At 40.3% G+C, this 26,212-nt stretch overlaps 1 protein-coding gene across 2 annotated transcripts; it reads left to right on the top strand.

Annotated features, from left to right (window-relative positions):
* Nucleotides 1-531: 531 nt before the first annotated feature.
* zbtb10 (zinc finger and BTB domain containing 10) lies at nucleotides 532-22,132 on the top strand. 2 transcript variants are annotated; one of them, XM_087786295.1, is made up of 5 exons: nucleotides 535-1,677; nucleotides 9,178-10,207; nucleotides 14,718-14,783; nucleotides 18,253-18,428; nucleotides 21,109-22,132. In XM_087786295.1, the coding sequence occupies exons 1-5, from the start codon at nucleotides 1,054-1,056 to the stop codon at nucleotides 21,391-21,393; spliced, it is 2,181 nt and encodes a 726-aa protein (XP_087642421.1). In that variant the 5' UTR covers nucleotides 535-1,053; the 3' UTR covers nucleotides 21,394-22,132. The 2 variants fall into 2 exon arrangements, with proteins under 2 accessions (XP_087642422.1, XP_087642421.1); XM_087786296.1 differs by lacking the exon at nucleotides 14,718-14,783 and having other exon boundaries at nucleotides 532-1,677.
* The last annotated feature ends 4,080 nt before the right edge of the window (nucleotides 22,133-26,212 follow it).

The raw sequence follows: 26,212 nt of genomic DNA, 5'->3' as shown, positions 1-26,212 counted from the left end.
TCTCTCTCTCTCTCTCCCTCTCTCTCTCTCTCCTTCTCTCTCTCTCTCTGTCCCTCTATCCCCCTCTCTCTCGCTCTCTCTCTCTCTCTCTCTCTCTCTCTCTCTCTCTCTCTCTCTCTCTCTCTCCCTCCCTCTCTGCAAGAACGACCCCTGCTGGATATAAAAGTGACCAATGATGTCTTGTGTTTGTTTAGTACACGTCACTAATTATGTTTTCTTATTCGAACTAGGATTGGATCGTGTAATGACGAAGTAATACCATCACTATAATGTTGTTCGTACTTTAAACAAGTATATATATGACAAGATCATTTTATATGTGTTTCTATTTCTAAATAAAACCGAGATGTAAATTGGCAAAAATAATATGTAATAATGCTATAATTACACAAGGGGTACTTGTATTTTGTTATTAGTACTTTTTGTATTGTTTACGAATATTTTAATCAAGTATGATAATAAATATGTATTAAAAACATAAATGTATGTGTTTATATTAAGTATATTTTAGTCTTAGCAAATAATATTCAATATATTGTTTTATTATGATCAATATCAGATATGATTGTTGATATATTGATTGTTTATGTTTAGTATAAATAAGTGTAAAATAGTGAAGTTCCATCCAAACATATGTAGCTGTCAATGGGATCAAGAAAATAGTCCTTCTCTGCCTGAAGATAAAACACCTTTGACTCGTTATATAAGTTAATAAAAACTTGCTGATAAGAAGAACCCCCATCTTCCTTTAAAAAAAAAAAAAAAACTGCCCCCTCCCTCAACAGCCCCCCCTTACGCCAGTCGAGGTGCATTGTGGGGAAGAAAGTCGTTGCCATTCGACCTCTGCGGGGCCTGCGCGGACGCAGCGAGAACCCTGAAACATTATGACTCCAAAACCCTTATTTATTTCCGCATAACCGACACACTCGCACCGGGAGGGCCGCCGCGCGACGACGGGCCACGACCACCGGGAGGAAACTACCTTTTTATTTCTTTTCTTTTTTAAAAGATACAACAAAAAAAAAAACACAGAAACGAAAGAAGGAAAAAAAAATGTCCGGTGAGCGAAACCGCAGGTCTCTGGCGTTCCGAGGAGGTGGATCGTCCGGGCTGACGACGGGCTCCAGCAGCGGGGGCAACAGCTGGGAGGCCCCGGCCTGTCAGGAGAGACATCTGAACGGGGGGAACCAGCAGGACGAGGACGCGGATATGGGGGCGAAGGGACCATCGCAGAAGACGGTGGACGGATCTGTCAGCGACAGCGCGGAGGAGGAAGAGGACCCGGAAGGGGGACGATGGGCAGCCGGGAGGAACGGCGTCGCTCGAGCCGAGGGAGGAGAGGACGGCTCGGCGGACGGGGGTCGCTGGGCGGCGGCGGGTGTCGAGGACCAGGAGTCGGGGAGCGGTCCGGTGGTGGTGGCGGCGGAGGGCGAGTCCAGGAAGTCGGGGGTAGAGATGCGACCGCAGACGCTGCTCCAGAAACACTCGTTCTTCCACGCGTCCTGGCTCCAGGAGTTCCCGTGGCTCCGGTTCTGCCAGGAGACCGGACTCATGTCGTGCTCGTGGTGCCGGAGCCGGAGCGACGAGCTGGCGAAGGGCAGCCGCAGCTACAAGCGGGCCCTGCTGCTGAGACATCACCTGTCCGCCGAGCACGGCAGGAACGACCCCACCAAACAGGTAACACAACAAACCCCGCACCTCCCTCCCGCGACCGCGGCTTCCAGAACCCGTGTCTCCCGAGCCGGAGCCTCGAGAACGGCCTATGTATCGAACCGAACTCGGTTAAAAAACACACTTTGTCCGGGAAAAAGTGTCATAAAAACAGCTTCTAATCTCGACTAATTAGCTTGTGCTAGCTGCTAAGCTAGCTAGCTTAGCCGCCTGTGGGTACTTATCCAGGCACCGCAGTGGAAACCCCCCCCGGCACCTCTCTTAGGTGGAGGGTAGAAGAAAAGAAGAGGAAACTGATTCAAATAAAAAAAAAAGGTTTTACTTAAAAAAAGGGGAAACGATGACGTTTAGAAATACCTGTCAAATAACGCTGGTCTTGACACCTGCAGCTCCATCCGTGAGCGAATAACAGTGAAATCAATGATATTAAACAAGTACATGAAGCCTCGTTTCTAAAAGAATACTTCATAATATCACTCTTTATCTGTACTTCATAACTTCCCCTAATATCTGCTCACCTTCATGTCACAATAATCGGTGTCTTTTTTGGAGTTATAGACAAAAATGTACGTCCATATAAAGATCATCCAAATACCTCCATAGTATTACTATGTAAATCAAGACATGAGACATGTTTTCTAATAAGTCAGTATTTTTTTATGATCCCAGCTTCCCGGGGTGAATCTTGCGAGGTGAAGTGATGGACCAGGACCTACACACCATCTTAAAATATCGACTTATTTGTATGTTTTTTGTGAACAATTTCTCATGTCGGAGCTTCATTACAAGACGGACGTTACGGAGAGTATTTGCGAGTGAATATTTTGACACGTATGTAGTTTTTGTACACACGTTTCTGCCCGTAACTCCAAAAAAGACGTGGATTAATCTGAAAATGAACCCCCGGGTCGACGTGTGTGAGTAGAAAAATCTTAATTGTGAAACGTCACTTTAAAGGAAGAGGTCTTGATGACTTCGAGGTCACACGACTGAGAGGTCCCGACCCCCCGGCAGCCCTTTGGGGAACCGCACCCGTACCCACCCCCCCCTCCTCTCATCTCCGGCCTCTCATACCGTCCTGCTGCCTCTCCCAAGTGACCTCTGGCGCATTTCTTCCTCCACCACTCCCTCCTCCCTTTGGGGGGAGCTAAATTAGAGGCATTGTGCTAGAATGACCCCCCAAAATCCATAGATAGTGTCAATTGCCTCGCCGGACAAGAGGAGGAAAGTAAATCTTGTGGCCCCGGAGCCTGACGGCAAGACCGGCCCATACAAAAAAGGCATCTGAATAGGCCTTGGGTGAGTGGACTAGGTGGGAGTTGGAAGATGACACAGCGTCACTGAATCCTGTTGTCGTCTCTGTCCTGAAGAAGTGGATGAAAGTGCGTCTGATGACGAGTAAAAGCTGTCGTTTCTTGCCTTTAATACTCAAGGACTTGGTGATATTTTGTAATGGAACGTTTTTTTCTAATCCATTATGGTACAATTATCTCTTTTAAAACCATAAAGTAAAGAAAGAGAAAAGGTTTACTTTTGAATTGTGTTTCTTGAGCACCTAGATAACATTCTTATTGTTTGAATGTAGGAAAAAAAAGTCAAGTTTTTGACTTTGTTCTTTTCTTTCTTTACCTTTTAACTGTTTTATGACTCATTTATTGTCCTGCTATTATCTCCTATAATTCGTTTATCCTTCGACAAATTCCTTCAATTACATAAAAATGTTCTGTAATTACATTATTATATCATTACAAACCTCATCGTACTCAAACCTCCGGCTCTATAGACAAAGAACAATTGTTGTCTTTTGTAAAATCTAAATATTAGGGAATATTTTTCAATATCAATAAAATCATTGAGGATGGACTAATTCACATTCATATATTTATTGAATCTAAAGCGGTAACATCATATAAACAATGCATTGAGATCATTTTTTTTTTTTTAATTGAATATCCCTCCAATTACCTTGAATATTCCTATAGTACACAAGAGTAGTTGAAGAAAACTCTTGTCGCTGGAATTAAGAACAGGCTGCTGTTTGATTCTAATTTGTGAGCGAAGAGGATTGGACGACTACATTTAGTTCCTTCCTTTGTACACGCAGTCACTAATCAGAATGACTTAAAGTGATCCACTAACTTGTACACATCCCTAATTGGTAAGGAGAGCAGTAGGAGTGGATTAGGGGCTTGGTGTGGCTTTTCCCTAGCAACAAGGACCCCAGACACTGAGCGAGGAGGTTATCCAGGCCATTTCCTCCAGCGTGATGGAGCTTGACAGATAGCGTTCCATCTGGCGCTCCACGAAGGAATTGTTCCTCTATTTTACCCGTTTATCCTCGTGCGTCGACTCCACCGACTTGGACCCTGAGCCCGTGGTCCTGGAAGCCTGAGCCTTGTTGTCGCAGTCACCCATTCCTGATGTTAGTCAGGCTCCCGCTGCATTTGTCGAAGCTAATTTGATTAGCCTCAAAACACCCATTTTCTGTCGCCGTCGAGGTCGTGCCTCGTAAGATGTGGTCGTCGTTTGAACTTTCATTGCAGCCTTTGATTGTAGTCTTGGTAATACCGTGGGCTTACTGGTCACTTTTAGCCTTCGTCTCAAAAAAAAAAGGGTTCTTTTTACGTCGAGTGAACAAATCTTTATTCAATTAAAATTCCTGATTTTCCTTTTTTATCGTGAAAAGGACTTTCTGGGCAATTATTAACTGTTGTGTTGCCTCTGGGTCACTGCGACCCGGTGGCCGTTAAAACAAATGCGTTTGTGGTATTTCTTGTGTTGCCTCCGGGTCAAGGTGAACGACGTGTGCACCGCTCCTGTACTCGGCCTGGTCCACTTTGACCCGATTCAAAGAAAATGGGGTGTACGTGGAAAACGAACAAGAGCACGGGAGGGTTTAGTCATTGTTATGTAAACAAAGCTCATACTGCTTCAAGCAATTCAGACTCATTTCACTTTCATATAATGGTTATGTTTGTGAGAATGAGGTTAATTTAAATGTTGGACTGAAGAAAAAGAATGACTTTCAAAATCAACCTCACTCGACGTGATCATGATATAACAAAAAAAAAATTCATGACTTTGGTTGTTTTCTTTGTTTTCAGTCTTTCTAGTTTTTGTTGGCTATGAAATGTGTCGTGTTGTTGGACGCGTCCCTTTGCGTTCTCTGTACCCTCCGTCTTTCAAGGATTATCTGGGTCTTTGTTAAATCATTTCAAACCTTCGTGTTAATATCCATTATTCGCCTTCGCCCAAATTAGTCGACCTTTAATATTAAAAGGTTTATTCTTTCGTTTTTGGGCCATCGGTGCTGCTCCAGTTAACCGGGCGTTCAACCTTAACACAATTTGGAGAACGCTACTAATTTGACAGGTATGTTTTCTGGCATTGTGTGGTTGTGTTTCAGAAGCTTTTTAGCTAATCACCTTAAGCATTTTTTTTAGGTAGTTCTGGTGTTTTGTTGACGACATTGTGTTGCAATGAATCGACAATCTATGTTTTCTTATGCCTTTAATTTTCTTAGTCGGATGTTAATATGAAACTACTGCTAGCTTGGTGGGGCTAACACAAAAAAGTGGGTTCATGATATATTTGACTATCACTGAGCTACAATGTCGTACAATAGGTTTTTATTTTCTAACGGCATTGTGTCCTCATAGGTCATTTTATTGTGTATCATTTTTTTAAGAAAAGCTAAAGCTATTCATCTCTTTTCATATCCATATGTAGAGGCAGTGGATCTGTCAACCCCTGTGAATGAAACGATCCCCTCAACCACGCTTTAAGAGGCCTTTTACTAAAATAAAACTCCATTTGACCTACTTGTGCCGCTCAAATGATTCTATTATTCCCTCTACTGAATTTACATTTGTAGTAAAAATCTGCGCCTAATTTTTTTTACCAGTAAACAAAATTCCCTTTTCAACTTTCAACAAGCTCTTCCTTTTTTTTAAGTGGCACATAGAAGAAATGCACTGTTGACGGGACACTTTTTGAGGAATATCTGGAAAAGACTCAATAGTTACCTCCTGTAAATAGAAAAACATAATATATTTTTAAAAACTGGCTAATGTCAGCTCTACCCAAAACCCATCCCATCCACGACTGCGCTCTTGTATATTGTCGTAAATATTTTGGGGGTGCAAACTCAGTGGAATGAAGTGGGCTCATCCCGGAGGCATGTTGAAATTGTGACTCTACTTTCCACTAATTTTTCTCCCCCCTTCGGTCACCCTCTCCTCTGTCGGGGCATTGTTAGATGGCCGGGAGACACTCGGAGGAGCCTCCCACACCTTGGGCCAAACGCACACAGCGGTATTGTTCTGGTATCAGGGGACTGACTCGTCCAGTAAGGTGGGGGGTGATCTGACAAGGACCCGGGCAATTGAGATCTAGTAAAGTCTGGCAGTCGCGTCCTCGGGGAGGGGCTGGTCACCGGTGAAGTAAAGGCTGGTTAAATGAGTTGGAAGGTAAACAACAGGTCCAGTAATTTGTAAAGCACTGTTTGTGACCCAACAGCCGCTTGTTATGGTATTTAATAAGATTACTTTTCTTTGACGTATGTATGTACATTTTTAAAATATTTAAACTGGTCCTGAACGCCAATGACATAACAGGATGGGATAGATTGCGATACCGTAGGAACAACTAAGGGAACAACTGGGTTCCTTTTAAGGAATTTAATTGTAGGAAAAATGTCGTAGCATAGTAAGCATGTTGTTGCATGTTTAACGCCAGCCTTCTGAATTCAAAAGGGGGGATATAAGTTGGTACTTCACAGGGTAAAATCAAGGGAATGTTTCCACGATAATGGTTGATCGTTTTTCTTTCACCCCCCTAAGCCCATTGTGGTCGAAAACATTTTGGTTCCCTCGTGTTTTCGCACCGTAGCTTCTCTCGGTGTCGACTTGGGGAAAGTTGCAAACCATCGCCACGTCACAACTGGCAAATGTTGCCGTGTTGTCCGTACATTTCCTATCCTTCCTGGCTGCCTTTACTCCTGCTAGCTTCGCCTTCAGCATCTGGTGTGCAGGGTTCGTCTGCGCCTTCTTCCAGTCGCCAGCTCACACGTGGCACATCTGGCCAAAGGATGCTGCTGCAGATGAGGCCGGAGATGTGTCAACAGGTCTCCTCTGGTCGCGGTGTATAAATAAACAACTTGTTAATATACCGTATTGAAAAGGACTAAAGGGTGATTTCTTGTTTCACCCCCTTATTTTTTTGCCGCCACAAACGCACTCGTTTATTCCAGAAATGCACCGAGCTTCACATGACCAGGCTCCTTCACATCCTTTGATGTGTATGTATCCTAGTTGAATTCCTCTCCCCGTCCCCTTCATGTCACCCGTGTGCACCCTAGAAGCTATTTCCATGGCAGCTGAGTGGGAGATGCAGTGTAAGGAGAGAGTGGTTGCACTGCCTTTTCATAAAGACGCGCACAGAGTGGACAATGAGCCTCGGGGAGGACTTTGGCTTTTATGAAAGATAAAATGGGGTGACCCAACTCGGTCTCTTGGACGAGTAGCTTCGCTTCCCTCGATGCTCCACTTTTTCACTCACGTTTTCAGACTTGTGTGGAGTGGATTTGAATGATCGCAAACGGCCTTTGCTTTTACGATCGATCTCTGAGCAGTCATTATGCAATAATGATCGTAATAACATTGTGTATATTTTTTAATCCAACACTTTTCTTTTTGCTTCCTCTGTTGCTTGACTCTTCATATGAAACCTACGGCATTTTATGATTAAAAGTCACATTGTGAATAGGTGGGTGAAGTGTAGGGTGTCCTCTCGGGTCTTGTATTTTTCTTGCACAATCTAACACCGCTCAGTTAAAAATTTCACCCGGCCATTACTTTTTTTTTGTGACCATGTTGTGTGTCTCAACAGATAAACACGTTTGAACTCCCATCACCCCTCCTCTTCACCATCACTCCCACACTCTTATTTCATTCCATCCCTCCTCTCTCTCTCCAGCTGTGGCAGAGGATGTTAAGCCCCCCTATACTGGCCTGTGTGCCCGCCCGGGCTGCCCTGGATGAGAGCTGCAGGGTGGGGGTTGGGTGGGGACCTCAGAGAAATGGATTTAATCTGAATTACTCGAGCTGAAACCCCAGCTGTGTGTGTGTGTGTGTGTGTGGGCAGTTTGATTTCTGTGTGTGCATAAGCGATTGTGGGTGGGGACAGAAATGCAGGGCTCTAGCCATGTGAATTATTTTGGATTAGGTCATCCTCTCTGCAATATTGAGATGCACGATTCAGCGACGCTACATGAAAAACCCACAAATACATTTACAAATCTTCGTGCACCTTATTTTGCAGTTAATCTGCTCTTCCAAGGGCAAATTATTTTGGTAATCTGGCTCAACGGCTCGATGTCCTGTGAAAGAAACTGTCTTCTTAACTTCTGAACACAAATGTAATGGTAGTAAATGTGTTGTTACGTGTGTTGTGATACATTTACGAGCTTTTGCATAACATACAGATGTTGTACCTTTAACAAACTGATAGTAAGGAGTTGGATCATCACATCATACTACATCTAAGGCTTTTCTTTTACGTACCATGGCCAGGGTTTTCCACCTGATTTGTATCTTGCGTCTCCCAATAAATCCTGTTTAACCTGTTTCACCCCGAGGACAGGTGTGTCTGAAACCCTCACAATTGGTGGGCTCAGTTTTGTTTATCTTGTCATTTTTTGACCTAGTTTGTGTCTTCGGGGTGTGTGAAATTCCCAAATGTACTTTGTTTTCTTTGATTGAAAAATTGCCCACAGTTAGTTTTTTTTAAATATATATTTATTTACATTTGATAAAGGCATTACATGCACAAAGTCTGTTGTATTCATGGTACTACAACTAGTTGCCTCTGTGGAATTACTCCGTAATGCTCCATGGTTGGATGGATCATTTATTTATCTCCGTAGAGCAATTCAAAGTAATACTCTGAGGTATTGTAGTCAGAAACTTTAAACAATACTACAAACCCACCCTTAAGTAGCCCGATATTCTGGTGCGCTTTATAATCCAGAAAATACGGAATATAATTTTACATTGTGACCCTGGTCTAGAAAGGCGCTATATAAATAGAGATTATTATTATTATTATTATTATTGTACTGATTATATTGGTTATTAAAGCACTTTTAATTATTTTTTCCAAAAATAATCAATCGTAAAAGTTACACATTATTAGTTATTGTTAAGGGAATAATGGAAATATAATTAATTATAATGCAATTTTTAAACCTTTATTTAATTCAATTTTATTAAGTGTCTTATCCTAACAAAGTTATCTCAAGACACTTTACAGTTGAAGTGAGACTATAGTGGAGAAAAACAGATCCCAGCAATTCAACTAGACGGTGATAATAATCTACTTTACAAACAAACGGCTTTTTAGGTATTTTTAAACCTTTTCTTATTTCAATCTCTGTATCTTTCATTATGTGGCAAAGTCTATTGAAGGTGTGTTGGTAACAATGGCGTGCTTCTTTCTCTTCAAAAGGAGATGCTGCGACCCACAGACAATCCCAGCCCGTCGACGAACTCGTCGGAGGAAGACTACCGCAACAAGCCCAACGAGAACTCCTACTGCTACCAGCTCCTCCAAGAGTTGGACAAGCAGCGCAAGAGCGGCATCCTCTGCGACGTCAACATCGTCGTCTCGGGCCAGATGTTTCGGGCCCACAAGAACATCCTGGTGGCGGGCAGCCGCTACTTCAAAACCCTCTACTGTCTGACCAAGAATGAGAGCCAGGACCAGGCCACGGTCACGCACCTCGACGTCGCCGCCGTTCAGGGTTTCTCGGTGATCCTCGACTTTCTCTACTCCGGGAACCTGCTGCTCACGAGCCAAAACGCCATCGAGGTGATGTCCGTCGCCAGCTACCTCCAGATGACGGAGGTGGTGCACACGTGCCGAGCCTTCATCAAGGACGCGCTCAATATCAGCATCAAGCAAGAGGCCCCCGACTCGGTGGTGGTGGACTACAACAAGAGGCAAACCGTGGCCAAGGAGGGGCCGCGGGGGGTCGAGAGGAAGCCCAGCAACTTCTGGGCGACGAGCATTCTGTCAAAGCTGTCCATCAAAGCCAGCCACAACCAGGGAAAGGAAGCCATGGAGGAAGGAGATGAAGGCAGCAGGGTCAAGGAGGAGACGAATGATGTGGAGGTAACTCTGGGGGGCGAGGGCTGTGCCCTGGGGACCCCCGGGGCCTCGCTCAACTGGGCCAACCAAAACGACAACTCCTGCGATTCCATAGAGACCAATGAATCCAGGGCGGCGAGCGCACAGACGCAGGTATTCGTCTGGAACGAGCCGCCCATCGGTAGAGCGGCGGCGGCGCCGGCGGCGGTGAAGCAAGAGGCACCAGACGCAGCAGCCGGCAGCGGCAGGAGGAAAAAACAGACCACGACACGACGCTTCGTCTACAACTTTCCACCGGAGCCCGAAGAGGGCTTCGACGAGGGCATGTTCGTCCAGCCGTCGGCCGCGTATCCCAGGGAAGACTTCTCGTCTCTCTCTGAAAATGCCGGTATGTTTTTGTCTTTGCCTGATTCCTTCTTCCATCTTAATAATGTATCTGTAAAAAAAGAAAGCAACATTGTGTTTAATATATTTAGAACATCCAAGGAAATGTTGACGAGGAATGTCTTAGATAAGTTAAATACTTTAAAGGATCAAGTTTATATTCCTTGTGACCCATCTATCACTCGCGTCCTTCTAGGTTTAAGATGATGAATCAAGGGTCGTACGTTGACTTGGTAGTACTGTGTACTACTACAGGCTCATTCCTGGTGAACGCTTTAATTTTCCGATGAAACCAGATGAATTTGCCGGGAAGAAAAAAAAAAAAAGGCCGGTCAAAGGCGGTCTATGGCTCCATTGTTCATTTAAGTGGCTTCCCATGCTAGTCATTACATTTTTCTGGACTCCCAAGTTCTTGTCTTCTTCTGATATTTCCCAGTAACTCCCCCTCTATGTGCCTTTATCCCATCCACGCCTCCATCTCCTCGTCGCTCTTATTAATCTCCCCTCCATGCCTCAGCCCTGTCCTTCTGTCGGTCACATTAAGCATGGCGCTCCATAATGATATCACATATTAAGTGGAGTGGTGTGTGTGTGTGTGTGTGTGTGTGTGTGTGTGTGTGTGGGGAGGGGGAGTGCTGTGGGGCTCAAATTGTATCTGTGGATCAGGAGGGAGAAAACAGCATTTAGTATTTCAGCGAAAAAAAACTCCCCCTAATGCAAGATAATGAAGAAAGCGGTGGAAACATTTCTTCCCTCAGGCCTCCCTAAATGTGCCTGAAAGCTCTTAGTGCCGCCGACTCCTCATAGGCTCCGTAAAAGCATGTGCGAAGTGATTTTTCGCGCCACGTAATAGTCCGTAAATTGGCGTCTCTTATTGCTATTAGTGGATGTTTACAAACTAGCTCGTGGCCCTTTTTCCTAACTTGTGTATCTTTGATCCTCCCTATATTTAAATAAAGCATGTTGGGGCTAAACAATTATAATAATTATGAAAGAAGAAGGAAAATAATCTGACTTGCAAATGTTGAATTTACCAAAACCAGTATAAGGAACTGAGTAAAATGTGAAATTACTTTTTCATGATTTTCACATTTTCTATGATCCAAAAGTGCATTGTTAATCTATATTAATAGCCACATCGATGCTGTCTGATTTTTGCCTTTTCGGTGTTTAAAATTGGGCATTTTCGTCTGCTGCGCTTTTATGCATTTTATTCCACTTGTATAAGAACAACTTTATTGACCCCACACTTTATCCGTGGGGTCAAATAGGCGAGACTCTTCACCGGGGGACGTGTTCGTTCACCGGATATGAAGCTACGTTTACCAGTGAAAAGAGCTTCTGTTTTGTTTTGTTAATCGATTGGTGTGTGTCCTCAGAGGGATTTGCATTATTTCTATTTTCCACTCCGCAAAAAAAAAGGACACTTTTGGTTCTGAGTCCGGGGTCACAATCCGTCATTGTGCCTCGAGAGTCGGACTGTCGAGGCACAATGTCCACTTGGTACGGTTTGTTCACTTCAGAACTTGCGGTATCACATCCGACGGCCACAGAATCCGCCCGACACTCGTCAAGTCTAAGGAATTGTACAAAACAAAACCTTGTTTCATACTAAATGTGCTGAGACCATCGTGTTTTCTACCGCTTCCCTGATGCCAAACACCGATGATGTGACGATCATTCTAGACGCTGTTGAAGGCTTGTTTATCATTTTTAAAAATTGTGTCCTGAGCACTTAAAACAAGTGATGAATGATCAAATACAGAAAAAAACAATGCATTTAACTGGTATAGATTATTTATCAACAGATATATTCTTGGATAAACATGATATTTCTCTATTAAACGACACGATTGTAGTTTGAAACGGAACCAAAACCTGATAACTCGAGTGGGTTCTGAACCCAGTCACGGCAGACCAACAACAACCCTCCTCCTCCTCCGAGTGGCATCAGTGAGAAGCGTCTTTTCATTCTCTTGTTGTCCGTCTTGAAAGCGTTTCCCGACGAGCGATGAGCCCATGTTTTCACCGAGTGACTGTTTACCGACCACGACTCTTACCCGCAGTCTGGCTGGACGGGCCCGGGTTGTCACAAACACTGCTTATTTGTTGTGACTCGCTCTGGGTTCTGTGTGTCACATGATGTCTAAAATGTTACTTCTGCTTTAGTGAATAGTTGGCTTAAAAAGGAAAACCCTGCGTGAGCCATGAAAGCAGAGGGTTGACGGTTTAAGAGCTCGCTCTAACACACCGGCGTCCCGACAAGGAGTCGTCTTGCCTTCGGCTACAGTTCCGCACTAACTGGGCAGCCTTCTTAAAGCATTAGTGCTGGTTTGCATGCATTCTTCTTGAGTATGCAAAGTCATCCACCAACACGGGCTGCCCTAGTTTTACCCTGTGATGTCACTTGTTTGACTCCCATTTCGCTCCAGATTGATCTGTGTGGTCATGCCACAAATGGAAAGAAAGCACAGTTGCTTTGTGTCTTTAATTGCCTGCGATAACTCGCACACTTCTTTTTATCCAGACTTAAATCTGCATCTAAAGAGGGACGTCTTACCGGCTTACCTTAGACAACTAGTGTCATTTTCAACCCCGAATGAAACCACGTACTGAATGTTTTTGTTGGCATTTCATGCTAAGTGTGTGTAAACGTGGTGAGAGGATGATTCGTCAAAATAAAGAATAGATTAGCAGAACAAGATGAGGGCCTTAAAATTAATATATTACTGACATTTATTATTAATATTATTGTTTTTTCATTCTATTTTGTCAGTGGTTTGCTATGCCTCAGTAAATGTTGCTCAATAGTTAATGGAAATAATAAAAACAATTCTTGGAAAAAAATACTTAAAATAATTTGAAAGAATGGCACTAGTCTCTCATTTTTCAATATGATATTTGTTTATTGATTTTTCGCATAAATCAACCAGTGCAGCTCAACAGTGTAAATGTTATGATACACAGAAAATAAATTATGAAAGAAGAAAATGTCCATCAGAAGAAGGAAAATAATTTTTGCAGCTGTAAAAATAAAAGTATACGTATCCACATACACACTCAAACGTATATATTCATTAAAAAAGAAGAGCTGTAAAGATACATACTTCTATAATTAACAGAAAAGATAAAAACAGAACTAAAACGCAAAATAAAAACGCAAACAAAACAAAACATGCCTGACACAGGCTCAAACAAAAGCATGTCAATGATACATTTAACTGTACATTAGTTTCAGTCTTGTATTCAAAATCTACAATTCATTGAAGAGCAAAAAAATAGCAAATTCATCATGAACGATAAAGCTGGTATATACAGTATATTTTAGTTTGTCACGAGTGCAAGGAACTGATGGAATGAAATTAGTTTTACTTTTAAATTCTCATGATTTTTTGGCATCACTCAAGAAATCTTTTATTAATCTGGATTAATGTCCACAAGTGTGGCTCCAGTTTTCTTTACTGGAAGCCTGTAGTTTATTTTTATTTGAACCTTTACTGGGTTCGTCACGTCTTTGAGTTCAGAAAAAAAAAAAGCATTTTCGTATTAAAAAATCATCCTTCAGTTGCAGTTTTGCTGATCATGCAAATAATAAAGTTGTAGTTAAAGGAGGTGAATGTAGACGTTGAACCTTTTTTAATTTCATCGTCTCTCAGATTCCTACCAAAGCTTGTGATCTTGATAAAACCAGATACCGTATCTTTATACCATAAGGCACCTCCGGATTATAGCCTTGACGTGACTTCCTAAGTATGTCTCTTAACAGGTGCCATTTTGCTGTCCTTATACACACACCCCATAATATTATGTTGAAGCACAGTACCCATTACGTATTTCTCTGTGGAGCAGTCGTTTTTTTACTCTCCACTGTGAAGCCAACGAGCCACATGCCGTGAAAACAAAAAGTCGGGTGGAGGTCAGCCAGGTACCCCCCAGAATCAATACACGAGTTTCACTGGTTAGTTGTGTACACACCAGGTGAGATCGGTGTGCGACCCACCTGTACGCTAACACAAGACCCACAATGGGATGGATCCGTCCTCGACAATTCCCCCGTCATGCCGCTCGCTACTCCCAATATTGACGGAGGGAGAGCGGGCACACATGCAGGGGCGTGACTCGCCAGGACTCCAGGCTCGCGATGCTACAAGAACGACACACACACAGGTGCTCACACACACTCGCACACACAAGTGCTTACAAAAGCCGAGTGTAAGCCGAGCTGGTGTGAGAGCCCGACTGTGTTCTGGTCCGATTAACTCCTCCGCCTGCCGGAGTCGCACCCACACACCAGTGTCGCGGGGGGGGGGGGGGGTGAGGAGGCGACACTGCCTTCCCTTATCACACGGCTTGTGTGCGTTTGCATGCGCTGTTAACTGAAACCACCATTGTTAGCGGGTTAGTTGTGTACACAGGGCGTTGTGAGGAGTTTTGCACCCCCAGGCTCAACCACCTCTCATCTCTCTCTCCCTCTCTCCTCCCACCTCCCCTCCCTCCTCCCCCCTTCTCCCCAGAACTGGCCAATCAGATCCAGTGTAGCTTCATCCAAGACTTGCAGCAGGGCGAGTCCTGGGAGAATGGTAAGATGTCCTTCAATGTTGGAAACACTTCTAGAAGGTGGTTTGAGACAATATTACAAGTTGTCTTTCAATGATATCTAAATCTGTCAAACTTTAACTGACCCGGTGGTTCCTAATGCTCTGATTCATCTGTTGCTAACGTTATCATTTATTCTTTCAACCATAAGGTTATCACAAATAAACAAACAATATTGTTGTGCATGCATTTATTTTGACGCTTTTATTGACATACATGGGAGTAAAACATATATTATGTCACAAATCAATCATTTTATTTTTTTAAAAAGAGAAAAACACAAAAAAGAAGCAAACTGCTGTTTGACTATTTATTTAAAAAAATAGATTGTTTATTTATTTTACTCCTGTCAAAAGTATTATATTATTTATGTTTTTAATTATTATAGTTTACTTAAGTGCATTTTTCTATCATTTATCTTTTCTTATTTTCTATATTTTATAATTAAGTTTTATTTTATTGCGATACGTGGACTGTATTTCTTAATAAAACATGTATCTATGCATGAACTTTCGTGGCGACCAAATGATGGGACGGACGGATCAAAGTACACGTCAAAAATGTATTCACTAATATATTTATTTTTTGATTTTCATTTACTACACTTTTATTCGTCCAACAAAATGGAAATTCAGAGGAATTCACAGCAAAACAACATTAAACTTGCATGTATATACAGTATATGTATGTATTGTATGTATTTCATATTAATAAGATTACTAACTAAAAGAAAACTCAATGTTGAATGTTATCTATAAAGTGAAATATTAGGATATTTTCCTTTGTTTATCCATGATGTCACGTACATGATTTCTCTTTACTACAATTTAATAATAATATACTACTTGTATTTACATAAAATAACCCTTAATATACAGAAAAAGCATCCATTTTAAAGAAGAACATGCACATATACACATAAAATGTGTTTCACAGTAGTTTCTAACGTGACTTCTTAAATAACAAGATACTATGGAACCCATCCAGGGTTTTATGTCGCCTTCATGCAGGCGAAGCAAAAGCAGGATTTAGTCGTAACTAGCCTCCGTGTGGTGGATCCACAGAAGTGCAAAGGTGACCTGCTTCTCATCAACGCCTCCTCCCCCGTCATGCCCCCCCACACCCCCCTTAGTAACCTGCCCTGACGACGCTGCTGTTGTGAACCTCCCTTCTCAAACAAAAGCCTGGTTACCTCACATTATGAGCAGCTCTGACGACCAGCACTGTTGGGAGATGTTTTTAAATCCATCCGCGGACCTGTTACTTTGACGCATTAACACATAAAAAAAACCTATATTTTAGTTTTAACTTTCTGTTTTACTATTAATATTAGAAATGTTCTCAAAATAACAGTTATTACACTATAAGAATGATTGAATATTGTTTCATTCTATATGTATTTTAGTACTTTATCATAAAATCAGAACACACAAAGTATGAAAGCATGATATGAAGTCGATAGTATGAATTTGAAAGGAAAATAAGTCCTATAAACCAAGAACTTCAAAAGGTCATTAAAAAAACAAATAAAAAAGACTTTATATACATATAGTGTAGGAAAAAAACGATAATTGAACAATAAACAAAAATAGGGAGACATTGACCGGCTCTCAACAACACCGACACCATCAGACAGAAACACCACCCAAAAAAAAGTCAAATTAAAAACAATTTTAAAGAATTTATTTGCTGTCCAAATGCATAATACTCTCTCCAATAATTATGATTTTCCAGGAAATATATTATTTAAGACGAATCCATAGTTATTTCTCTTCTGGCCTGAAGGAAACCAAAGTTCAACGACTTCCTCTTTTCTTTGCAGTTACAAACATGTTTGGGTTTATGATCGGTTTGATCATAAATACACATCAAAGAGCCAGACTTTGTTCAGGGCTGGTCCAGAATATAGTTTTAAAAGTTAAGAAGTTGTTACAGTGTCGAGCTTCTGCAAACTATGCTATTATTATTAACGTTATTCTATTTGTTCTTCCTCCTGTTTGTGCAAATACTCCCTTCAGAGCCACAATGTTTATTCTGTTGCTATGTTCACTCATCATTGAGATTTTACAAAATCCATTTCACTCACAATGTTCCCGAATCAATTAATTTGGATTCAGAACGATAAAATGAGCTCAACTGTATTACAAATTTAAAAAAAACAACATTATTTTAAACAGCAGTTCTACTTCATGCATGCTCTGCCCTCTACAGGCTGTTGATATGCGTTACCTTAAAAAAAAAAAAATCCAATTTGACTGTTTGTGTAACTGGGGCGTTTTTATGTTGAATAAAACAAAACACTCGAGTCTTGTATAACAATTGTAATAATAAAAGAATAAATAGAGATTCTTGTTAGTAAAAAGTGAGAGCGATGATCCGAAAATACTACGAACTATATTCTTATTTCAACGTCGTGTTTTACGTCCATCGTGAGCTTCAACCTAATTTTAATGTAATTTAACAATTATATTTTATTACCCAGTCCTAGTTGCAATTATATTAAATTGATATAGAAGTGTTGACTATAGATGGATACTATAGTTTCACTCAAAGTGCTGTACTCCAGTAGCTACATTGTATTATAGAAACAAAAACTGTCGTCTTTTTTGTTGCGATGACGATGGAGGAAGTTCTCAAGAGTTCCGTGGTTGTGGGTCATTATCTATTAGACGGTAACCACACACACACACACACACACACACACACACACACACACACACACACACACACACACACACACACACACACACACACACACACACACACACACACACACACACACACACACACACACACACACACACACACACACACACACACACACACACACACACACACACACACACACACACACACACACACACACACACACACACACACACACACACACACACACACACACACACACACACACACACACACACACACACACACACACACACACACACACACACACACACACACACACACACACACACACACACACACACACACACACACACACACACACACACACACACACACACACACACACACACACACACACACACACACACACACACACACACACACACACACACACACACACACACACACACACACACACACACACACACACACACACACACACACACACACACACACACACACACACACACACACACACACACACACACACACACACACACACACACACACACACACACACACACACACACACACACACACACACACACACACACACACACACACACACACACACACACACACACACACACACACACACACACACACACACACACACACACACACACACACACACACACACACACACACACACACACACACACACACACACACACACACACACACACACACACACACGACTGGCCGTCAACAGGATGTGGATTCCTGTGATGCTTGACGATATTCAAAAGTCTTTTCTCTGCGCAGGCGAGTCGTCCCACCTTGCCCTCAACAAGCTCAAGTGCCCGCACTGTAACTACATCGCCAAGCACCGGCGCACCCTCAAGAGGCACCTGATCATCCACTCGGGCGTCCGCTCCTTCAGCTGCGACATCTGCGGCAAACTGTTCACCCGCCGCGAGCACGTCAAGAGACATTCCCTGGTGAGTCTGTGAGCGAACCAGCTTCTCTTGGCCTCGGTTCACCTCCGTGGACGACTTTAGAAAAGACAAACGGTTTATGTTCTTAGTTATTTAACACGTTAAATGGGTTAAACACGTACGATATCTTAACATGATTTTGGTTGTGTCGTCACGTCGTCAATGTTAATACAATGGCAGAAATTTATCTACCAAATTTTTACAATTTCTTTTCCAAAAATTCCTTTTCTGGTCAGTATTTTTGCTGACTTTACAAGTCGAAAGTTGACAAATCCCACTATATACTGTGATGTTATTTTACCTATTGTTTGTCTTTATTCAAATGCACTGTGTTTCTCCTTTTACAACAATTTATTTGATGTTTTTGGAGCTTTGAAATTATAGTTTATTCTTAGCATAATTCTTTTATGCTCTATATTTCAATAAAGTGGGTATAAATTAAAATGATTAGATTAAAAAAACAACTATTATTAACGTCCAAATATTCATGTTTGTATTGCAATTAGTCTTCCGGCCACTAGATGGCAGCAGTAATTTTTTCCTCCGTAGCCTAAAGTAAGTCATTTATATTTGTACAGCGTTTTTCCAGACGAGAAATTCTTCTACTAGAGCGGCTCAGAAGGAACAATGCAATCCCTCGAGATCCCGGCGATGACCGAGTACGAGAGGATACAGAGACTCCAGCAGCTTTTAAAAGCTGATGTTTGGACATATATTTTGGTTTGAAAACAAATGAAAGCAGTTACGACTTCGTCAAGAGTCATGTGGTCTGAAAATAACAATACAGAGTCAAGTACTGGACAATACTACACATATATACTTGTTACTACACTATCACAACATCAGAGTCAAGTACTCGACAATAGTACACATATATCCTTGTTACTACACTTTCATTATATATCATATTTTTACCCTGTAGTGTAATGCGTATTAACAGATCCTTGACAATACACACCCCTACTTATGACTGAGTATAAGAGACACTAGTTTTACTTTGTCAAAGCTAAGTACTTCTTAATATTATCAATGATTGTAACAAATTTAAGGCTTCTAGAATTTCTTAATCAATAAATAATTAATATGATATTCTAAGAATGCAATAGTATGTTTTTTATTTATTTATTTATTTATGTTCTTTGGGTACATTTCTGTAATATTTGGATGTCATATGAAGCCAAATACTTTATTATACTTATGCAAGATGGTATCTTTCTAAAAAATTCAGATATAATGTTTAAATTTTTCTTTTGGAAGTCTTTTGCTGGCATTTCTGCCATCTTGTTTTCACTGAAATACTGTTACAGTATATTATAAAATTATTGTGCGACAACTAGAGCTGTAGTAACACAATAATCTCATGTTTCAATCGCTATAGTTCGATACACATGCATACTTTTCATAAGGTTTTTAGGGCACGCTGAATTTCATTCCAATCTTGTGATTTTTCTACTCTGCTTTAAAACCAAAATATGTCCAAACATCAATTTTAAAAGCTGCTGGAGTTACTGTATCCTCTCGTCCTCAGTCGTGGCCAGGAGACCACAGGATTTCATTGTTCCTTCAGCTGCGTTAGGACGTAATGACCGCTGACATCTAGAGGCTGGATTTTCAATTGCAGCATAAAAAATGAACGAACTATGTGAATATTTGCACGTTGGTCAAAAAAAAACAAAAATCTAATTATATTTATTTCATACACACTCAATTGAAGTATAAACCCTCAAAGAATTATGGTTAAAAAATACAATATGTGTTTTGAAAATATATTCATTTATTTTTATGAATTTATTTCTCAAATATTTTGTCGAATATCGAAAGATTAATGTAAAAAATATTGATAAGTACATCAGTGTATTGGTATTTTTGTTAACAATCCCAGGGACTATTTCCCCAAAATGTGAAAACAAATACCGAAGTATGAAGATACCGGAAGGAAAAAATGTTTTTCATGTCTTGTGCTGTGTCTCAAATCGCATACTTGCGTACTCAAAGTTAGTATTCTTAGTGCGTAAGTGCGTCTCAATTCTTAGAATGCGAAATTTAGCGCCATGCACACTAAATTGTCACTAACACGCCCATAAAACTGAGTATGGTTCGATGGACACTAACCACCCTAAACGGCTCCATCTTAGTGACGTTTTAAACGGAAGTTACATCATATATATGTATAAATATATATTAATATACTTACAGGTGTATTTTCAGCAGCAGTAGGAGGATAAACACGTCTTCGCTGCTGATACCAGCTTAAATATCTCGCGAATATTTAGATTCTCATATTTTTTCTTTATTTCCTTTTCCAAACTTGCAAAACGTGCTGCCAGCAGGTGGCGATAGTGTTCCTACAGCTGGTTGAAACCATCGTTAAATAGTAGTAGAAGAAGAAGCTGTCGCGTCATTTCCTGTTAGTGTGTAGCGGCAGAGTTCTGAAAAGCGCTATACAAATAAAAATTACTTACTTACTTACTTACTATCTGTTAAGAATTTGCGTACTAGTTAGTATGCACACTATCCTGATGCATACTAACTTCTAGTATACTAAGAGAAGTATTAGATTTGAGACGCAGCATTGGTTTATAATAAGTTCGGCCTCAAATGTCATGGACTGTGTTGTGAGTGTTTTTTTGGGTTTCAACGTCAAGTACTCGTCGCCTCACGTTCTTCTCCGTCGCCTCCGCAGGTTCACAAGAAGGACAAAAAGTATAAGTGCATGGTGTGCAAGAAGATCTTCATGCTAGCTGCTAGCGTGGGAATCCGCCACGGTTCCCGCCGCTACGGCGTGTGCGCCGACTGCGCCGACTCCCACCAGGCCACTCAGGAGGGCCTGGAGGGCATGGACTTCCCCCGAGACGAAGACTTTGAGGGCGAAGACGCCGAGGACCTGGAGGCGGAGGGCGACAACGACCAATCAAATTGGGCCGAGGGCAACGCTGGTGTTGCCCCGGACGACGACAAAGAATATTAACTAGCTTGAGTAAAAAAAAAAAAAAACTTAATATATGTTTGAAGACAAAAAAAAAAAAAGCTGGTAAACAATCAACTCCAAAGTGCTATCGATAAAAACCTCAAGGTAATTGTTGCGACTACGACAAAGATCTAACGTCAATGAAAAGCTTTGGTAGAGTTAGCGACTCCAAGATGTACAGATTTAATTATTATTATTATTATTATTATTACGACTCAGAGGCGTCCGAGTCTGGGCCGTCGGAGAAAGATTTTTAACGATGATTAAGACGATTAATCAGGTTTTTTTGTTTTGTTTTTTGGTGATGTATTTCCTGTCGGGGGGGTGTGTGTGTGTGTGTGTGTAGGCCAATCTTATAAGAGAGATGTTAATTATTTAATTTATGAAGAGCTTAATAAGGTCTTATCTTATCATTGTTTGTTCGTCTGCTGATGTCGACGCTCTCTGTTCAATCTAAAGCGAATCGCTTGGTGCTTTATAGACGGAAGAGAAGAGCCAACGCTTTCCAGCGATCTTCTTTAGAAGCGCATATATATATATAGATATATATTCTTTTTTATTTCCTTTTTTTTTCTTCTGCACAAATCTTGGAACCAAAAAAATCTGTTTATCGTGACAGTCACGGCTATATTTATGATTAATTTAAGAGAGCTGTGATGTTGTGCCAAACAGACCGCACACCAAGATGGAGCAGGAAACACAAACTACTGAATATACTTAAAAGAAGATTAAAAACAAATGGTTTAAGTAGATGAAAAATGTAAAAAAAAAGAAAAGAAGCTAAAGGGGGGGAGGGAGGAGGGAAGGGAGGGGGCTGTTATCGCTAGCTTTATACAAATCACGGCGTCACAGTAACACTTTATCGTCGATTAAACTAAAGCATTTTTGACTTTCACTTAAAGCTTGAATTTTTTGCCAAATGATTAAAAAACGTTTGGTGCTGTAACGCTCGTCGCAGAATACTGGACCTACTCGCCATGATGCTTTTTTCCACATCGTGCGCAAAAAAAAAAAGAAAAAACAAACAAAAAAAAAAGCTTCGGACCGACTCAGTTTCAACATGTAATCAGCTTTCTACTGTAGAACACTGTTGCCACGGTGACTATCAGGTATGCTTCGCCATCTTTTTATAGCTTTTGTTTCTTATTTAACACACACGTGCGCGCGGACCTTTCTTTTGTACACACGATCGGCAGAACCTGTCAGTCGAACGAGGACCTACTCAACGTCAATACCTGTTTGTTATATTTGGTACTGAGTTTAAAGAGAAAAACAAAATTATTTTGAATCACTTGAACTTTTGATTGTTGGGGAAGAAAGTTGTGTTTAAGTTTAAACGAACTCCAGTTTTTACGTCTTTTAAAAAAAAAAAAAAAAAGCTTCACGTGTCGTTTTGTACTTTATCTACTTAAGGGGATCCCGGTAGTGCGTTCTAGAAGTATCCTCTCATCCTCAGTATCTAGTGAACGATCGACGCGCGAGTGCGATTGAAGGTCAGGTCGAGGTGATAAAAAAAAAAAAAAAACACGCTTATATTCCACGAGAAAAGTGAAGCTCTATGGCCTCATAGACGTGCACTTACTTTTGCGTTCACATTGTTTTCTTTTCTCCTTTCGTTGGGCTCTTTGCTTCCCCAAAAGCGGGTCTGAATGGAACTCTTGTTTAAAAATTGTTGTCCTTCTTCCATTTTTTTTTTTTTAATTAGTTGTTTGTTCTGTTATTTAATATTATATATATATGAATATATTGACTCCAAAATGCAATCGAGACTGTTAATTTCTATTTGTCCAAAGCAAAAATTGTTGTTTTTTTTTTTTCTTGATGTCATGTATGAGAGAAGGTTAGTTTTTAGAGAATCCTCGCTCGTGTCTGTAATCTGTCCGGATGTTTTTACGTGTTTTTACTCTCGCGGTATCCTTCACTTTATGTTCCTTTTTCTTCTCCTGCAGACGTCTTTGATTTTCTCTCCTTCTATTTTTCGCACATGTGTAGAAAAGGCGGGTCGACCTGGGAACAGCAGTATCTGTCGACGTGCAGTGGATTCCACAGGTCGTGTGTGTCTGTGTGTGTGTGTGTGTGTGTGTGTGTGCGCGCGCGTATGTGCGCGCGTGTGTAACTTCCCTTTAATCTGCGAAGATATATTTAAAGACGTCTTTTGTCACTTTTACCTTCACGTCACTGTGGGTGGGGATTTCTACCATGCATATATATATATACCAGGAGAATATATGAGATATGGATGATCTATATATATATATATATATATGAAGAATATATTATTTAACTTAAAGGAACACGTGGCTCGTCAGCTTTGCAAAAACCTCTGGCGTCGTCGTCGTGTTTTCTCTGTGACCTTTGACCTCTGCTTTCTCTCAAGTCACTGTGCTCGTCCATCGCACCATCCTGTTGTTCGTTCTTTTTGATACTATCAACCATCCTACTGATTATTTTTGTTTCCTTTCATTGAATGAAACCTGTTTATTTTTTTGATGTATCATTGTTTATGCTGTGTTTGTTATACGGACAAAAGAGAAACCCACACAAAAGCAAAAACACTACAGATGGAAAAGCAGAGGTTTTTTTCCCCAGCTGTATTTTTTTACGCTGTTTTCAAACAAAAAAAGGTTGTATTTTTCCATTTTTCTCTGGAACTTTGACAGTGATGCAAAACTCGGGCCCCGGCGCCCTCCGAACACAAAGCAGATTCAGGTTACTCTTTTTACGTTTTTATCGGACGTTTTCAAAGAAACTACATTCTCTTTTTTTTCTGTTTGAATTGTACTACTGTTCCTCTCTATAATACATTTTACGAATAAAACTTTGATATTGCTTTAACGTTTGTCGCCGTCTTTTGACAACCATGCACACGGGAGTGGATTTTCAGAAAATTCTACAGTTTAATTCAATTTTTTTTTAAATGTTTTTTAACAATAAAAAATGTATTGTTATTTTAATTGTCCACAGGTATGAGTGTGTGTTCATGTTGGTTTGTCTTTGTGTGTTTTATTTCAAAATCAAAAGTTAGTATTTGTTTTTGAATTGAATTTTAAAAATACAATATTTTCATATTCTATTGAAAATAATTTTGACTCATAGTTTGATATTCTAATTGAAATAACGTTAATAATGTCTCAAATTTACATCGGAATCGTACTTGTACTAACTCTTAAAGAAGTTACAGATGTTACAATTTAATTTAAATTTTGTTCCATTGTGTAAATATTTATTTGTGTCTTTGTTTGTTTATGTCACAACGAAACGCACATAGTGTGTAAAACGACCCGGGTGTGTGAACATCAGGTAAAAAGAGTTTTGTGTTTGTTATGAAGCTCTTGATTTTTTTTGTTGAATAATTGTATTTAATCATTTCTATATTAAAGTGAATATATATATATTAATGTTTTAATTAATTTTAAACATCGAATGAATGAAACCATTTTTTTTCACACAAAGTTTGATATTTTTATTCCAAATATTCAAACTCCATATTTTAATACTATAATCTTCAGACCAACAGACGACCAAGAGTGTGATTGGCTGAGAAGTAGCTCGTCGCTCATTGGTTAATGTCCGGTGACACGATCAACATTTTTATATTGAATTTAGAAGTTCATGTAAACTTGTGTATTTATCAACTGGTAAAATGTATATATCATATGAAAAACACATTTTCTGTTTTATTTTCTATAACTTCTAATTTATTTAATTTACTCAATAAAAGGTATTTTCATGGAACTCACTTCATTATAACTTACACCCGTTACATTCATTTTTACTGTTGTTGCTTTATTTTATTAAGTCGTTTTTAAACAATAGCTTTTTGAATTTGATTGATATTTTTAAAAGTGTTTTCTTTATATGAAGGTTTACGTTTAACAAAATACATAATTATTATTGTTATTTTATCACCGTTTACAACTTAAATGGAGAAGATAAACTCCTAACGTTTACAATCTTTCATTCATGTCGTTGAATTTTAAAAAGTTTATTCGAAGATTATTCTTTTCATTCGTAAACTGATTGTCGCTGACGCTGCAATGCTGCTGTTGAACACTAGGGCGCAGCACTGGTCCGTGTTTGGACTGGTTGCTCGCTGATGTCGCGAGGAAGAGAAACAACACTCTTGACCCGGAAGTTGAAGCGTTTCAAAACATGTTTGGAAAAAAAAAAGGTTAGAAATGTTTCTTTTTTGTTTAATAACTTGAGATTTTTATTTTCTAGAATTAGAGTTTTTCATTGACATTGAAAGATAAATATTGTTGTTTTTTGTTTTAGAGGTTATTAGTTGTTTTTTTGAGGAAGAAAACTTCACCACAATTGGATAAAAACTGTGAAAAATAAAAGTTCGAGATGCATTGATTTGATATTGTTTTTTCAACCAATATTTTTCAATATACTAGTCGACATATTTAATTAATTTTATCTCTTTTTTTTTATATTTTAATATCTATAATTATAATTTCATACATTGACAAGTTTATTTTTCCAAAAAAAAAATCATCTCGAATTCTCTCCGTTTGTCGTCACTGATGGTTTTGTTTACTTGCTCATGGGCGTGAGTTTGACTGTAAATCTACACACACGGGAGTCAGACGTGGAATTGTGGGTAACCTCACACACTGTGTGTGTGTGTGTGTGTGTGTGTGCGTGTGTGTGTGTGTGTGTGTGTGTGTGTGTGTGTGTCTTCCTCCCATTCACACAGCTTTTGTGTGGCGGCCTGTCAGCGCCGCCGTCTACAGTCGGGCCCTCATTGTCTCGGGCCGCGGCTCTTTATTGACTCGGGGCCCCTGGTGCTCCGGGTTCCCATGGTTCCGGACGG

This window comes from Callionymus lyra, chromosome 3, assembly GCF_982586985.1.
Source record: "Callionymus lyra chromosome 3, fCalLyr1.hap1.1, whole genome shotgun sequence".
Classification (NCBI taxonomy): Eukaryota; Metazoa; Chordata; class Actinopteri; order Syngnathiformes; family Callionymidae; genus Callionymus; species Callionymus lyra.
This window is presented reverse-complemented; position numbering and strand designations above follow the sequence as displayed.

Coding starts and splice junctions, on each gene's coding strand:
- zbtb10 (XM_087786295.1), top strand. CDS start 1,054: ATGTCCGGTGAGCGAAACCGCAGGTCTCTGGCGTTCCGAGGAGGTGGA. Junction 10,208..14,717: donor GTCTCTCTCTGAAAATGCCG/GTATGTTTTTGT, acceptor CCTTCTCCCCAG/AACTGGCCAATCAGATCCAG. Junction 18,429..21,108: donor ACGTCAAGAGACATTCCCTG/GTGAGTCTGTGA, acceptor TCGCCTCCGCAG/GTTCACAAGAAGGACAAAAA.